Source organism: Xenopus laevis, chromosome 8L, assembly GCF_017654675.1.
Source record: "Xenopus laevis strain J_2021 chromosome 8L, Xenopus_laevis_v10.1, whole genome shotgun sequence".
Lineage (NCBI taxonomy): Eukaryota > Metazoa > Chordata > Amphibia > Anura > Pipidae > Xenopus > Xenopus laevis.
In genome coordinates this window covers 18,372,597-18,388,619 of record NC_054385.1, presented here as the reverse complement: position 1 = coordinate 18,388,619, position 16,023 = coordinate 18,372,597, and the positions used below count along the sequence as shown (strand labels likewise).

The window sequence follows — 16,023 nt, the reverse complement described above, 5'->3', positions numbered from 1 at the left end:
GTATCTGAGTGGTTTTGGAAGTGAAATGGGATGGCAACTTTTAGCCAATACCATCCATTGATTTGGGAGCATTATATAGCTTTGTAGAGCCGCTGTCATCAGTGCATATCGCATAGCCCAATAAAAAGTGACTGTGGCATCTAACAGCAGCCTCTCTGGCATTTGCCAGAACCCACGTATTGACAGTCCGGGCCTTGTTTGGAGTGTTGCAAATGATACTTTTGCAAAAACTGGAGCCAGTGGCAGATTAAGAGGCAGAGGGACCCTGAGATATTAGGGTTGCCACCCTTTCTGTAAAATATACAAAAAACACAGGCCTTGATATCCAGTTCCTATTTCTTGCCTGCAGAAATAGTCACAGTAAAGAGCATAAAAAACAGAGGGTTTTCCTCCCAAGGTTATTCCATATCACACATCCATTTAGTCTACAGATTATAACCAGAGGTTCTGCTGCAGAATATGGATAGCATCCTGCGCAAGTAAATTTAAATTTACGATGCACACATAAGTGTACCATTATGCTGGCACCATATATTCTAAATTTTCAGGTTGGCTTTCAGCTACAGTATATATAGATGTGCGTATTTACTTGCAACATGCAACAAAGAAAGATGAAATAGCACTTGACCAATTAAGTTAAATGCGTAGCCTGAATTCATTTTATAACCACATATTATTAGAGTCAAAAAAGTTCAAGTCCTGGATTATAGTAGAACCTAAATCAATTTGGTGATGACTTTTGAGTTTTTTTAATTTAGAATTGAGTTTCTATGTCAGAGTTTAACAAATTAGATTTTATTAATTAATTTAGACTAAAATTTCAAATTAATGGGAGTTTAGGTGAGTTTACAAAAACTCACATGAATTCGAACTTTGATAAATGTGCCCATAAATGATAACATGAAATAGGGTCTTAGAGCTACCCAGAGTAGATCAAGAACTACCCAATAACACTGCAGATTAGTTGGTATCTCTGTTACCCCGGGATAAGACACACCATCTAACACATTCCTGGGGTTCAAAGCAAAAAACTGGTCCAGACGCTCTAGAAACATGTTTGTAACTTCTAAATTCCCATCCTAAATAGTCTTCCCTGATATATATATATAAATATATAAATATATATCACATGTCCCATTGTAAAAAAAAACATCAAGGCCTACAATTAGGTTGTTTTGTCAACTTGCTTACTTTCACCGGGGATGCATGGGTGCAAGCTCTAACATGGGGTGCCCATGCAGCTATTTCTCTTATCGTTGAATGTCTGAAATCTCCCCTTGTATGTTCCACAAAACCCTCAGTAGAACACTGGCCCAATCTATACTTTGCATGAAAAAAATCAGTGCAGGGATTACACGGGAATGTCAACCCTAAAATATTTTTATTTGCCTAATAAAAGAAAAAAAAATCTAAGCATTCTATGCAACTTTGCAATATACATTAATTGCATTTATATCAATGTTTTTTTTGTATATGTAATGCTACTGAAAGCAACGTTGAGTAATACAAATGCTGCTTTCAATAACTGAATTTGGAAAGTTGTTTAAAAATTATTTTTAGGCAAACGTTTATTTTGGGCTTGCCTTGCCCTTTTAACAGGTTATAAAACTCCAGTTTAATATAACTATTTGGCACACAGAACTGCACCTCCAGGGTCTGGTTTCCATGTTTCTTTATTCAGGGATACCTATGTGAATCACTAAAGGGCGAAGTGACTAAGCGGGTGAAAATTTGCCAGCGTTACCACTTTCAGGCACATCTAGTGAAAGAGACAGACGCTAGCGCTCGTTCGCACTCTATCCCAAGGTAAATTTTCGCTCTGTCGAATGGACGTTACTCTGCAAATTCACTAAGATGCAGATTTTACTGAACATTACCGCTTTCGCCAGACTTGCCTTCGCCAGCTCAGACCAGGCGAAGTGCATTGGAGTGCATAGATCTTCCTCGATTTTTAGTTGAAAATTTTTGTAAGTCCCAGAAAACGCTGGCGTCTTTTCCTTTTTTCAGAGTGATAGGCCGCAAAAGACCGTAAATTTGTTTTCGGGTAACCGGGTTCCCCCATGCATTTTCTAACATATGGAACATAAACTATACACTGGGCTCATGTGTAGGGCAATATAACAACTCTATTTTATTAAAGTTCCCTGGACTTGTGTAATGTAATGTATTTGCTGCAACATACTATACGTCCATTCAGCTTTATCATTTCCCGCCGTATGCAAATTAGTTAACGCTAGCGCATCTTCTCTTTGATTCCCGAAGTAACGCAAGTGAGAAATTCACCAGCGTTTGGCGCCCTGGATGCATTTTACTAAATTAGCATTGTCTGAGCAAATTTTCGCATGGTGAAGTGTAGCAATATGTGCAAAGCTGTCACGAGATTGCCACGGTCCTCTAGAGTGAAATTCCGCCACTCTCCATTAATTTCTCTGGGATTTTTAAAAGAGTATTTATCAATGGGTGAAAGATCATTCTTTGATAAATATGCCTTTCAAAATCCCATAGAAATATAGTGGCAGAATTTCACTCTAGGGGACTGTGGCGATCTCTAACGCTAACAGTTTGTAATAGTTTGCTTTGTTTTGTATCTTTCCACTTTGTAATTCCATGGAGAACAACATTTACAGCATGACCCAAGCAGCAACTAGGTGGCGATAAATGTATCCAGTCTGTACTGGCCCGTTCCACAAGGGTAAATGCCCCAAACCAGCATATCATTCGTTGTAGGCAGTTATATTCTAAACAACCTAATTACACTATACAAAATCCCCATCAAAAGAATAGTGTTATTAGAATATAAACTCATATTAGATAATATGAAGTTATATTATTAATTTTTTCCAGTAATGTATTGGATCTACTCAGGTCACCACCAACTATATTACACAACATTATCATCAGGCCTGGATTTGAGGCAAGGCCACAGAGGCCCAGGCCTAGGGCGGCAAGATTTCAGGAGCGGCGTGCCGCACAGCCGCACCACCTGCCGAAGCACCGAGGACTGTGTGCATGGCAAATTTCCTAGTCTCTTACCTGGTGCACGCAAGTCCTCGGTGCAGATAGGGACAGGAGCAAGAGGGCGCGCTTCTGCACAAGGAAGTGAGGGGCGCAGATCAGAAACACCGTGGCCAGCACCGGAAAGATAAACACCGTAGGGGCACCGGAAAGATATGCTGGTGGGAATGCAGGATTCAGATCTTTTCCCGTTTCAGAAATTAACTTCTTAAATGTTTTCTTCTGAACACGTAAATACTCGACTTCTCAGGGATTAGGAGCATTTGAGAATCACTTCCAACTTCTAGTTGATCCAGATGAAGGCAAAGAGCTCTATTTAAAGCCTCTTCAATTTGCCTCAGAGGGGGAAAAATTCCTTCCTGACTCCAAGATGGCAATCGGACCAGTCCCTGGATCAACTTGTACTATGAGCTATCTTCCATAACCCTGTATTCCCTCACTTGCTAAAAAGCCACCCAACCCCTTCTTAAATCTATCTAATGTATCAGCCTGTACCACTGATTCAGGGACACAATTCCGCATCTTCACAGCTCTCACTGTAAAAAACCCCTTCCCGAATATTTAGACGGAACCTCCTTACTTCTAATTGGAATGAGTGCCCTCTTGTCAGCTGGGAGGAACTACTGGTAAATAAAGCATTAGAGAGATTATTATATGATCCGCTTATATATTTATACAGTTATCATATCCCCCTTAAAGGAGAACTAAACCCCCCATTGTGATAAGTCCCCACTGGCACCCCTCCCTGCACAGTCTTACCCCTGAATTCTTGCCCCTCTAGAAATAGCGACCGCAAATGCATATTGAGTGCAGTGGAGCTCACAGGCATCATCATCATCTTCTCTTCAGTAATCTTCTTGAAGTGAACAGCGAATAGGCGCATTTGCAGTTGGAGCAATCTTCCGGTTCACGACAACTACGCATATGAAAGACGGAAATTGACGAAGGGGTTGAAAGAAGAAACAAAGCTTACCAATGTGTCGGAAGATGGCGCTCGCGAGCTCCACTCACTCTGCATTTGCGGTCGCTATTTTTAAAGGGGAAAGAATTCAGGGGTAAAGGTAGCCATAGACGCTCAGATAATATTGTACGAAGCAAATTTTCGTACGATATCTGGTGCGTGTATGGTGGGAAACAAGTCGACCATTATTGGCAGAAGACTTGATATCGGTCGGCTTGTCGAATGGGCTGGATGGAAAATTTTGATCGGGTGCCTTTGAAGGCACCCAAACATCGGCCATTGTTAGGGCTGAATCGTTGGATACAGGTAGAATTCTATTGTTTCTACCTGTATAAACTGTACAGCATATTCTATATGGGGCCTTACCAGTGCTCTGTACAGCGGAAAAATAACACCCTCCTCCCATGAATCTATGCAGCTTATTGAGTAAACCTGGGATGATTGGTTTGGTCACCTTTATAGCGCTTTGCAGATCTACTTATACGTGGCACCAGATGTAGCCTTGAGATAGTTATCAGTTACATCTGCATTTGGAAAACTGATAAAATTAAAAAAAATAAAAAATAAAAAAACACTCTGGACAATAAATGCAGTCTCATCTGATATGTAGGTGTCCAATTGCTAATTATCACAATTCTTAACTTCGCAGTTAATGATTTATATGTTCTGAGCTTCCTGTTTTTATACCTCCAGTTTAATTGTTGCCCTAGTGCAGTGATCCCCAACCAGTAACGCGTAAGCAACATGTTGCTCTCCAACCCCTTGGATCTTTCTCCCAGTGGCCTCAAAGCAGGAGCTTATTTTTTAATTCCGGGCTTCCAGGCAAGTTTTGGTTGTATAAAAACCAGATGTACTGCCAAACAGAGCCTCAATGCAGGTTTACAATCCACATAGGGGCTATCAAATGGCCAATAACAGCACTTAATTGCCCCCCGCCCCCAGAACATTTTTCATGCTTGTGATGCTCCCCAACTCCTTTTACTTCTGAATGTTGCTCACGGGTTCAAATGGTTGGGGATCCCTGCCCTAGAGGGTCGTTTGTTGAATATGATGCAAAAGCAGTTCATGCTCACACAAAGAACTAAAGGGCCTATCACTTTCAGAGGCCTATTCCCCAAATAGTGCAATACAGATGCATAAAAAAAAATCTTACATTTGTTTTTTGCACGAATGCTTGCGAGCAGCTGCTTAGTAATAGCTACGGTATAAAAATAGAAGTGGTTTACAGTTGAACACTAACCTTTGTCTCTTATAGATTTTAGTCAGGGACTAGTTGGAAACGCTTATGGACTAGTTATGGATTATATTATTGCCTGATCCTTAAGTGTACCAGCAGGGGTTAAGGAAGTGCAAATTCATGTATTTTGACAACTACCTGGACAACAAAATGCTCAAAATTAACATCACAGACCTAAAATAGATTGTGGACTCATTTGTCATAATTTGGCACGTTCGTTAATATGCTGAAATATGATCTGCTGAAAACGCCCCTCTATTGAGCATGGTTTTTTCGAGTGTCACCAACACAATTGATAGTTACTGGCATTTATCTGACAAATTCAACTAAATTTACCAAATGTTAACTGGTTAGAAACTATAGGGTAAGGTAACAGAAATGAGAAAAAGGGAGAATTTGTCTGTTAAAAGAGCTAAAGCTCATATTTCTTCAACTGTATGCTAAGAACCCACAGCAACCCAGGGTACAGGTAACTCGTGCATAACTAGCGACACCAGGAAGAGGGACATTAAGAAGCTATGGAGTACAATACATTTGTGCATTTTGCAGTTCTAATGCATTTCATAGTGTGATCTCTCAGATTTTGTCTCTTCTGTTCTGCATAAAGGTACTGGAAAACAGGGATTTTAAAGGGATTGTTCACCTTTAAATCAGTTTTTAATATGATGTAGAGGGCGATATTCTGAGACAACAAGATTTGCAATGGGTTTTCATGTGTTACTATTTGTGATTTGAGTTATTTGGCTTTTTCTTCAGCGGCTCCCCAACGAAGGCCCCATAAAAAAAAAATATATAATACTTTGTTGCAGTGTGATGAAAAGATTAAATATTCACTTTACACAATAAGTTAATTATCAAACATTTATTATGGTCAATGATGGTAGAAAAGTTCCACTTAGAATGCAGGACCATTTTGCAAATAAATAAGACATCTTAGAGCAACTTTGAAACAAAAGTTTGACCGAACCCTTCCGTAATACCAGACCCACCTCCCTCCCCTGGAAAACAGTTGAACAAAAATAATGATCTGAGCGAGAAGACTGCTAATAAAAAGCAGTAGAGCCATTACGGCTTAACATGTCTCCACCAGGAGGTGAAGAATCCACATGTATATTAAAGTTTTTTTCCCCCGCAATATTTTCTCTCAACAAAAAAATGTTCTGAGTCCAGTATTTACAATATTACAGCAGCCAGAGGGACACGGATGGCCTACAATTCATCCTTCTCAGTCTCTTCTGCTCCTTCTGCACCTTCTGGAGGAGGTGCACCAGCTCCACCATATAGTTTGCCTACAATTGGTTGAACGATTTCTTCCAATTCCTTCTTTTTGGCCTTGAAGTCTTCTATATCAGCATCCTGATGGCTTTCTAACCACTCAATCTTCTCTTCTACAGCCTTCTCAATGGTCTCCTTATCTTCAGAAGAAAGTTTTCCTCCAAGTTTCTCCTTATCGCCTATCTGGTTCTTTAAGGAGTAAGCATAGCTCTCCAATTCGTTCCGAGTGTCAATGCGCTCCTTCAATTTTTTGTCCTCTTCTGCAAATTTCTCTGCATCAGTCACCATCCTCTCAATTTCCTCAGGTGTCAGACGGTTCTGATCATTTGTAATGGTAATCTTGTTCTTGTTGCCAGTGCCCTTGTCCTCTGCAGTAACTCGCAGAATACCATTCACGTCAATTTCAAAAGTAACTTCAATCTGGGGAACTCCACGTGGTGCAGGAGGAATTCCGGTCAAGTCAAAAGTGCCCAGGAGATGGTTGTCCTTTGTCAGTGGACGCTCACCTGTAAAAACATAATATATGTTTTAGGACACAGTGTTTTCATGGAAGTTTACGTAATAAAGGTGCAAAGTTTTACTATAGCAACCAATCAACTGTTAAAAAGCAGAAATTAAGTGAAGTAACTCACATCAACTAACACTAGAGCAGGATATAAAAACAAACATCTTACCTTCATAAACTTTGATAGTGACAGTGGGCTGGTTGTCGGATGCTGTAGAGAAGATCTGTGACTTTTTGGTGGGTACAACAGTGTTTCTGGGAATGAGTTTTGTCATAACACCTCCAACAGTCTCAATACCAAGAGTAAGTGGGCACACATCAAGGAGAACCAAATCACCTATGAAGAAAATAATAACAGAAAAGTTTAGTTATTTTTATAGACACCCTTTATAAAAAGGAGAAGCACTGTAATTAAATTTTTTGTCTAAGCATTGCCACATTAAGAGGTAGATTTATCAAGGGTTGATTACTAAAAATTATATATTTTTTTAATTGTTTTTTTTGGTCAAAACTCTTCGAATTGGGAATAATCCAAACTTGATTCGAATTTGAATTCGAGGTTTATTAAACCTTTAACCTGGGAATAATTTAAATTTGACTATTCGCCACCTAAAACCTGCCGAGTCAATGGGAAACGTCCATTTGAAGCTGTTATAATAGCATCCCGACTCGATTTGAGTTTAGTCTAATTCAATCAGAGTTTTCGAATCGGTAATATTCGTTCGAGTTTGGAGTATTTTCAAATTTATTAGAGAAAAAAAAAAAAAAAAAGATTCAGCCCCAGGCCACTGATCCAATACAGTTTCTTCAAGCCTGGTCAATAAAAAGTACTAGTCAGGCCATTGTTAAAAGAACTGGCATAAACCAAAACGTGTTAGATCTGTGAGATGTGCACAACCATTATTTTCTATTTTAAGTTTTTACTCACCAGTATCTTGGTCACCAGAAAGCACTCCAGCTTGAACAGCTGCACCATATGCAACGGCCTCATCAGGATTGATACCACGGGAAGGCTCCTTGCCATTAAAGAATTCTTTAACCAATTGCTGGATTTTTGGGATACGAGTAGAGCCCCCGACAAGCACAATTTCATCAATATCAGACTTTTTTAGGTCAGAGTCATCAAGGACTTTCTGTACTGGCTTCATAGTGGAACGGAAAAGGTCCTGGAAAGGCATAAAAGTAATCATTTAGAATTTAAAAGTGTTATAGCTTACTACAAACTAAGACAGCAGCCAGCCAATTAATCTATGCCTAGGTCTAGGAAGGGCACTTGACGAAGCTTACCATATTCAACTCCTCAAACTTGGCTCTTGTCAAAGTTTCAGAGAAATCCTCCCCTTCAAAGAAAGATTCGATTTCAATTCTGGATTGATGCTGGGCCGACAATGCCCTCTTTGCTTTCTCCACCTCTCTGCGAAGTTTCTGTACAGCTCTTTTATCCGCTCTAACATCCTTGCCGGTTTTCTTCTTGTAGAGCTTGATGAAATGCTCCATTACTCTCTGGTCAAAGTCTTCTCCACCAAGATGGGTATCTCCATTAGTAGCCACCACTTCAAAGACACCATTATCGATGGTAAGTAGGGAAACATCAAAAGTACCACCACCCAAGTCAAACACAAGGATGTTCTTCTCTCCTTCTTTCTTGTCCAGACCATAAGCAATGGCCGCAGCAGTGCTACAGAAAAAGAAAAAATTGTAGTGAATGCTTAAAAAAAACCCTGTAGTTTTATTTTTAGCGTACCCCACAAAAAGCCTAATGGGAACATAAAGGGTTTAATAAATAAACTTCACATTCTAGGCAATGAGCGGTGTTGTTAGAGGTCCCCTTATGTGTCTGTTACATATGAGCAGTGGGCATGTCCCATTGCTTTATTCCACATTAACATAAGGAAAAGCCACTACAGTTCTGCCAGGAAAATATATGCTCCAGGTCAGGTACACAGGCTGCTGGCAGACTATAATAAATGTATGGAGCCTATGGTTTTTCCCACTGAGAAGTGATTCAAACATCTTTTCTTCTGGCCTGAATGTAACACAAACTACATAAAGTCCCCAGATTAGGGTCTCTCTTCCATCGCCAAAGAATTATATGGAGACATACTTGGTACATTTTTATCTGCATGATGTCAAACTAAAATACTTACGGTTCATTGATGATCCTCATTACATTCAGCCCTGCAATAGTTCCTGCATCCTTGGTGGCTTGACGCTGTGCATCATTGAAATAAGCAGGTACAGTGACAACAGCATGAGTAACCTAGAATGAAAGAACAAGTTTAGGATCAAGTTGAACCAGCTAAATTATTTGCAAGCAGACCATTTTTAGGTTAAGTGTCATCCAAAGATTTGCTGATTGGATAACTACCTTTCTGCCCAAGTAAGCCTCTGCAGTTTCCTTCATCTTCACTAGCACCATAGCAGAAATCTCTTCTGGGGCAAAAGTTTTCATCTGATCTCCAATATCGACTTCAATGTAAGGTTTAGTTTTCTTCTCAATTACCTGCAAAGGATATACAATATTATCAAGAGAGTTGTCAGACTATTAAATTACAAAGATCACTTGTCAGGCTTTTTGAGCAGGGCTCGATTAGACCTCTATTTAGACAACTTACCTTAAATGGCAGGTACTTTATGTCCTGCTGAACAGAAGGGTCATTCCATGTGCGGCCAATCAGACGTTTGGCATCAAACACGGTGTTCTCTGGATTAGATGTAAGCTGGTTTTTTGCAGCATCTCCAATGAGACGCTCACCTTCTGGGGTAAATGCCACATACGAGGGTGTGATACGGTTACCCTGGTCATTGGCAATAATTTCTACACGTCCGTTTTTAAACACTCCAACACTAGGTGGGGGAAAAAAAAAGCAATAGATAAGCAATAGAACAGATCTTCATATATACAAAGTATAGTAGTAATCTTGTTAAATACTCTTAGGGTATCTGATTGCACACCTACTCGGATCTACTCGGCAAAAACATACTTCCTGTTGTATCCCATTTATCAAAACGTGAGTTTAGAGTTTAATAAATCATTCCTATGGGATTTTTAGAACCATATTTATCAAAAGGGTGAGTTCTTTCACCCATTGATACATTCTCCACTAAAAATCCCATAGGAATGAATAAAATGTGGAAGAGTTTTTATTGATTACGCTCCAAACTAAACATTTTGATAAATCTGCCCCCACATCTTTGTAATAGTATATTTACCTATTTGAGGGTGTCTGTTTGCCTGTCCCTTGTACGATTAATGAATTATTAGAATATAAGAAACAAAAGTCATGAATATCTTGTAAATTATATCCTTATAAATGGTGAGTTCTGATGTCATCAGTTATAAACGGTAAGTAGTGATGTAATTTCTGTCACATTACTCACTGAAATTTGTGTATTATAATAAAGTACCCCCCTGTTGCAATATATGAGGATATTAGAAGTAACCTTGTGTTTTTATATGGTCATGAGACTCCTCAGTAACTTATAATATCCTTATGATTTACAAGAGGGGTTACTTTATTCACTATATAATACACAAAAGGCAAGAATATCTTGTAAATGATAGCCTTATAACCAGTGACTAGTGATGTCATCAGTTATAAACGGTGAGTAGCGATGTAATTTCTGTCACATGATACACAGAAAATTTTGTATTATAATAAATAAAGTACCCCAGTTGCAAAATACGAGGATATTAGACGTTACCTCGGAGTTCCATGACCTGTATAAAAACACTCGGCCTTCGACCTTGTGTTTTTATATGGTCATGAGACTCCTCAATAACTTATAATATCCCCCCAAGAGGGGGGTACTTTATTCACTATATAATACACAAAAGTCATGAATATCTTGTAAATTATATCCTTAAACGGTGAGTAGTTATGTCATTTTTATCACCTGACTCCCTAAAACTTGTGTATTATTTTCCAACAAGGGGTACACTTGTGTATTATAAGAATATCAGAAGTCACCTCGGAGTTCCATGACATATTCCATGTCATGGAACTCCTTTGGGACTTTTAATATCCTTATACAATAGGGGGTACTTTATTCACTATATAATGCTGTTCATTGCTACATGAAGCTACACATACAGATGTCATAAAGCCACATTATACTTGCACAGACAGATAGAAAAAAAAAAGTGGATATCAAAATATAAAGCAGTGCTGTGCAGTAGGAGACCAGAGATTTTTGTATCCTACACACTGCCTGATGGGTCAAAATAATACACTGAATAACATTTTCGAATATCCATCACAATGTACAAGTCTATGCTAGTGTTTATAAGAGCAAAGGATTCCCCTTTCATGGGTCACAACAAAGGCTTCCCAGTTGTAGTAATAAAAACCCATTTTGGTTCTGTGAGGATTACTTACCAGGAGTATGTTGTGCCCAAATCTATTCCAACCACTGTCCCAATGTCATCTTTTTTGTCATCATCATCAGAGGCAAATACGCTGGCAGACACCATCAACACCAAGGCAAACAGCTTCATGGTCACCATGAGATTTGTTGGTCACAACAACTAGATAAGAAACGAGCGCCACACTGTAAAAATAAACAAGTAAAACATATTAACAAAGAATATTTCTAAAGATTTTCTAAAGACACCACCAGCAGTGGTGTAAGATATTAAAGGGGTGGTTCACCTTTGAGTTAACTTATTATAGAATGCCCAATTCTAAGCAACTTTTTAATTGGTCTTCATTATATATATATATGCCTTACCCTTTAAAGCCTTACCCTTTAAAGAACACAGGGATTGTTTGTCCATATATTGCAATATATTTAAGCTGGCCAACTAAGTCAAAGTCATCCCATATCTGGCCAGTCCTATGCTCAATTTTATCTGATTCATTAAGAATTCTATTGCTTCATTATACATTTTACAAAGTGATCCCACTGGTGTCTAATAAAAGGGCAGCCAAGTTTGGGGGTTTACTTTGAAAGCAGCAAGTAAGTTGCAGGTAAAACCTAGTCCCTTTGTAAAATGTATAATGAAGCAATAGAATTCTTAATGAATCAGATAAAATTGAGCATAGGACTGGCCAGATATGGGATGACTTTGACGTAGTTGGCCAGCTTAAATATATCGCAATATATGGACAAACAATCCCTGTGTTGTTTAAAGGGTAAGGCATTTTTTGGTAGCAGTATGCACAAAATGTCGCTGTCTTAAATATATTGATAATGGGTTGAGTGCAGAGGACTCTTGTATTTGACTATATGTATTTTGTGGTCACAGCCTCATTGCACCCCCGCCTAATGGTTTTTAAAAAATAGTGGTGAGCACAACTTTCCCTTGTTTGTTATAGTTATACAGGAGCAGTGACCAGCTCCATGTTGTAGCTCCCACCCTTCCCAGCTATAGTCAGGTGATCCCACTGGTGGCTAATAAAAGGGCAGCCAAGTATGGGGGTTTACTTTAAAAGCAGCAAGTAAGTTGCAGGTAAAACTTAGTCCCTTTGTAAAATGTATAATGAAGCAATAGAATTCTTAATGAATCAGATAAAATTAAGCGTAGGTCTGGCCAGATATGGGATGACTTTGACGTAGTTGGCCAGCTTAAATATATTGCAATATATGGACAAACAATCCCTGTGTTGTTTAAAGGGTGAGGCATTTTTTAGTAGCAGTATGCACAAAATGTCGCTGTCTTAAATATATTGAGAGATAGAGATAGAGATAGAGATAGAGAGATAGATAGAGAGATAGATAGAGAGATAGATAGAGAGATAGATAGAGAGATAGATATAGAGATAGATATAGAGATAGATAGATAGATAGATATATAGTTTTTGAATTATTTGCTTTCTTCTTCTGACCCTTTCCAGCTTTTCAATGGGGGTCGCTGACCCCATCTAAAAACAAATGCTCTGTAAGGTTACACCTTTATTGTATCGCTACTTTTTATTACTGATATTTTCATTCAGATCCTCCCCTATTTATTAGGGATGCACCGAATTCAATATTTTGGATTCGGCCGAACCCCCGAATCCTTCTGGAAAGATTCAGCAGAATACTGAACCCAAATTCTAATTTGCACATGCAAATTAGGGTTGGGAAGGGGGGAAAATTTTTTACTTCCTTGGTTTTGTTACAGAAAATCAAGCAATTTCCCTTCCCGCCCCTAATTTGCATATGCAAATAAGGATTCGGATATGTTTCGGCCAGGCAGAAATATTCTGCCGAATCCTGTTGAAAAAGGCCGAATCCTGAACCGAATTCTGGATTCGGTGCATCCCTACTATTTATATTCCAGTCTCTTATTCAAATTCGTGTGGCTCCTAGAGTAATTTGAACCCTAGCAACCAGATTGCTAATATGGCAAACTGGAGAGCTGCTACATAACTCAAAAACCACGCATCATAAAAAATTAAACCCAATTGCAAATTGTCTCAGAATATAGATCCAATGTCTTTAAGTACAGTAACGAAGGTATTGAAACACTCTGGCAGTAAAACAGTTAACAGCTCGGGATCTAGCAGGATACATGGCTGATAATAGAAGGCTGAGCTAAGGATGGGAGGAGCCTTTAAAGAGAGCCCTCAGCAGCCAATGGGGCAACACAATGATTCAGATATGGGCGGTGGGAAAGAACATTCTAGAGGCCATTTATTCAGCAGACAAGCTGCCGCATATCTTAAGAGGCACACAAAATAAATCTGCCTCCAACTAATGCAATAGGGCTTTTTAGTATAAAGAGGAATAGGCAAGTAACAAAAACCTTAGATGGTCTAGAAGGAAAAAGCTTCTGCCTGTTCTGAGCTACAGTAACACCCCGTTTTCTCTAATAGAGAATGGATTCAAGCAATTATATCAGGTCTAGACTGGGCGTCAAAATAGGCCCTGGCATTCCAATTACAGGGAGGCCTCCACCAACCCAATAAATAGTCACTTTCTATGGCATCCAACAGCAGCCCCTCTGAACCCTCAGATTGCCAGTTCGGGCCTGAATTATATCGTTCCATATTCAGAGCATAAATTATCACACAGGTACGGTTGCCACCTTTTCTGGAAAAAAAAAATACCGGCCTTCCTATGTATTTATCTTTTTTCCCTAATAATAACATTGGGATCAACCATCATTTTTTACTGGCCAGGCCGGTTGCCGGGTGGCAAACCCTACATACAGGTCACATTTAGGTGCCAACATTAAGGGTTTAAAAAAAAAAAACCTCAAAACTATTCCTCGGTCTTGTTAAAGATATTTATATATTTATAAACGGTGAGTTCTGATGTCATTTCTGTCACATGACTTACTGAAATTTGTGTATTATAACAAATAAAGTACCTTTGAGAAAGGCCTCGGAGGAGGCCGAAACGTTAGTCTGGTATTTACAATAAAACTTTTTTACATTTTTAAGACCTGTACAAATGCCAAATTGGTCTACTCCAGTGTAGGGTCCCCCAGGAGGTCACAGTTAAGTTGGATGGTTACCAGTTATTTCCATGCTAAAGCCAATGATAAAACTTATCCTGCCAGGGGGTTCTAAATCAGTGAGATGATCTCATTTCAGGTGCCAAGAATAATAATGTATCCGGACATAGAAAACCCAAGGGTAAAAAGGATAGTCATAAACCCCCCCCCTCACAAAAAAGTGGTACAGTCTATTGTCCTCCAGCTGTTTATATACAATATGCAGGGACCCCTGCCTATTAAAGATCTGTAGCTGGGGGAGACAGGTTAAGGTCTAATGAAAAGGGGTACCTGTTTAGCAGCTCGGACCTGGGCATTCCCCATGTCCTTAAACTACAACTCCCAGCATCCCCTTACAACCAAATCTTTATGAATTAAAGACAGAGTATCATTACATCACACAAATCATTACTGGAAAAATCATAATAGATGATAAACTTAGCAAATGAATATGACAACATGGAATAACAGACAAAGATAACCAGAGCATAGCAGACACAGACTTCAACAACTCCCATCATCCTCCAGTGTTGGCTGAGCATGCTGGGAACTGTAGATCCCATGACATTACATTATAAGGAACCCCGACAGCACAATTATTCTAAAAGACCACGCCTCGCCATGTTTCGTCCTACTCACCAGAACAGGGCCTCAGATCAAGTCCACTAACTCCTCTTTTTTTTATTTTTTTTTTCTATATCTTCCACAGGGGCTGTCACTGACGCACCACGCGCTCGGTTTCTCTTTATATATTCTCCCGGCCGGCCAAAGTCGTGGAGTATGCTGATTGGCTGCAGAGCCGCGCGTTGGACTGCGCCGATTGGCTCTTTGCTCATAAGCTGTCCGCAGCGGATTCGCACACGTCGAGGTGACGCAACACCCCGCCCAGATTTTTACGTTTCCACGCTCCTCCTCTAATTTTTGTCAAAACGCGCTGGACCAATCAGCTGCCGGATAGTGGCGCCAAGCTAGTTATTGATTGGCTGTCACTGCTGTCTGGCAGATAATGAGCCCTCCCTTCTTGCGCGGTAACTTCCAGAAGGAAGAGTCTGGTCTCCACTTAATTTCGTCAGAATATCGTCAGCTTGCCCCTTGTAATTGCAGGAAATATATGTTGTTATAACGCTGCCTAATAAAAGTGAACCATATATATATTGTTATAGTGCATATATTAATGGGAGAGGAATTGTAACATACCTGTCAGTAATTAGACTCATTAGAGTGACCTGAGAGAAGGCATTTGGTCAGTAGAACTCCCAGTTCACTCAGTTACCCAACTAAGGGCCTAACACCTCTCTTCAGTTTGGCTCCTGTTGTACATAACAAGTTGTAGGTCGAAGAGTTCTTGGCTATACTAATATTTTTTTGATAAGTCCCAGCACAGCGCTGAGTTAAGGTCGCCATCTTTTCTGGGAAAAAAATACCGGCCTTCCTATATTCTTGCCGTTTTTTCCTATTAATAACATTGGCATCAAGCATAATTTTCACTGGCCAGTCCAGTAAAATACCGGCCAGGTGGCGACCCAAATTAAATACAAGAACATACAGACAGGGCCGGAACTAGGAGTAGGCAGAAGAGGCATCTTGGTATTGCATTTGGTAACTAA

General features: G+C 39.5%; 1 protein-coding gene across 2 annotated transcripts; it reads right to left on the bottom strand.

The window, feature by feature from the left end:
- Positions 1-6,060: 6,060 nt before the first annotated feature.
- On the bottom strand, positions 6,061-15,210 carry hspa5.L (heat shock protein family A (Hsp70) member 5 L homeolog). 2 transcript variants are annotated; one of them, XM_018228696.2, is made up of 9 exons: positions 15,056-15,210; positions 11,373-11,544; positions 9,609-9,840; positions 9,362-9,496; positions 9,141-9,253; positions 8,281-8,671; positions 7,922-8,159; positions 7,163-7,330; positions 6,061-6,994 (listed from the first exon to the last, which is right to left on the bottom strand). In XM_018228696.2, the coding sequence occupies exons 2-9, from the start codon at positions 11,498-11,500 to the stop codon at positions 6,423-6,425; spliced, it is 1,977 nt and encodes a 658-aa protein (XP_018084185.1). In that variant the 5' UTR covers positions 11,501-11,544; positions 15,056-15,210; the 3' UTR covers positions 6,061-6,422.
- Between the last annotated feature and the right edge of the window lie 813 nt (positions 15,211-16,023).

Bases quoted from the DNA above. Each gene is read 5' to 3' on its own strand.
- hspa5.L (XM_018228696.2), bottom strand. From the start codon at position 11,500: ATGGTGACCATGAAGCTGTTTGCCTTGGTGTTGATGGTGTCTGCCAGC. The intron at 8,672-9,140 runs GTAAGTATTTTA...CTTTTTCTGTAG, and splicing joins ATGAGGATCATCAATGAACC to CACTGCTGCGGCCATTGCTT. The intron at 7,331-7,921 runs GTGAGTAAAAAC...TTTTCTTCATAG, and splicing joins TTCTGGTGACCAAGATACTG to GTGATTTGGTTCTCCTTGAT.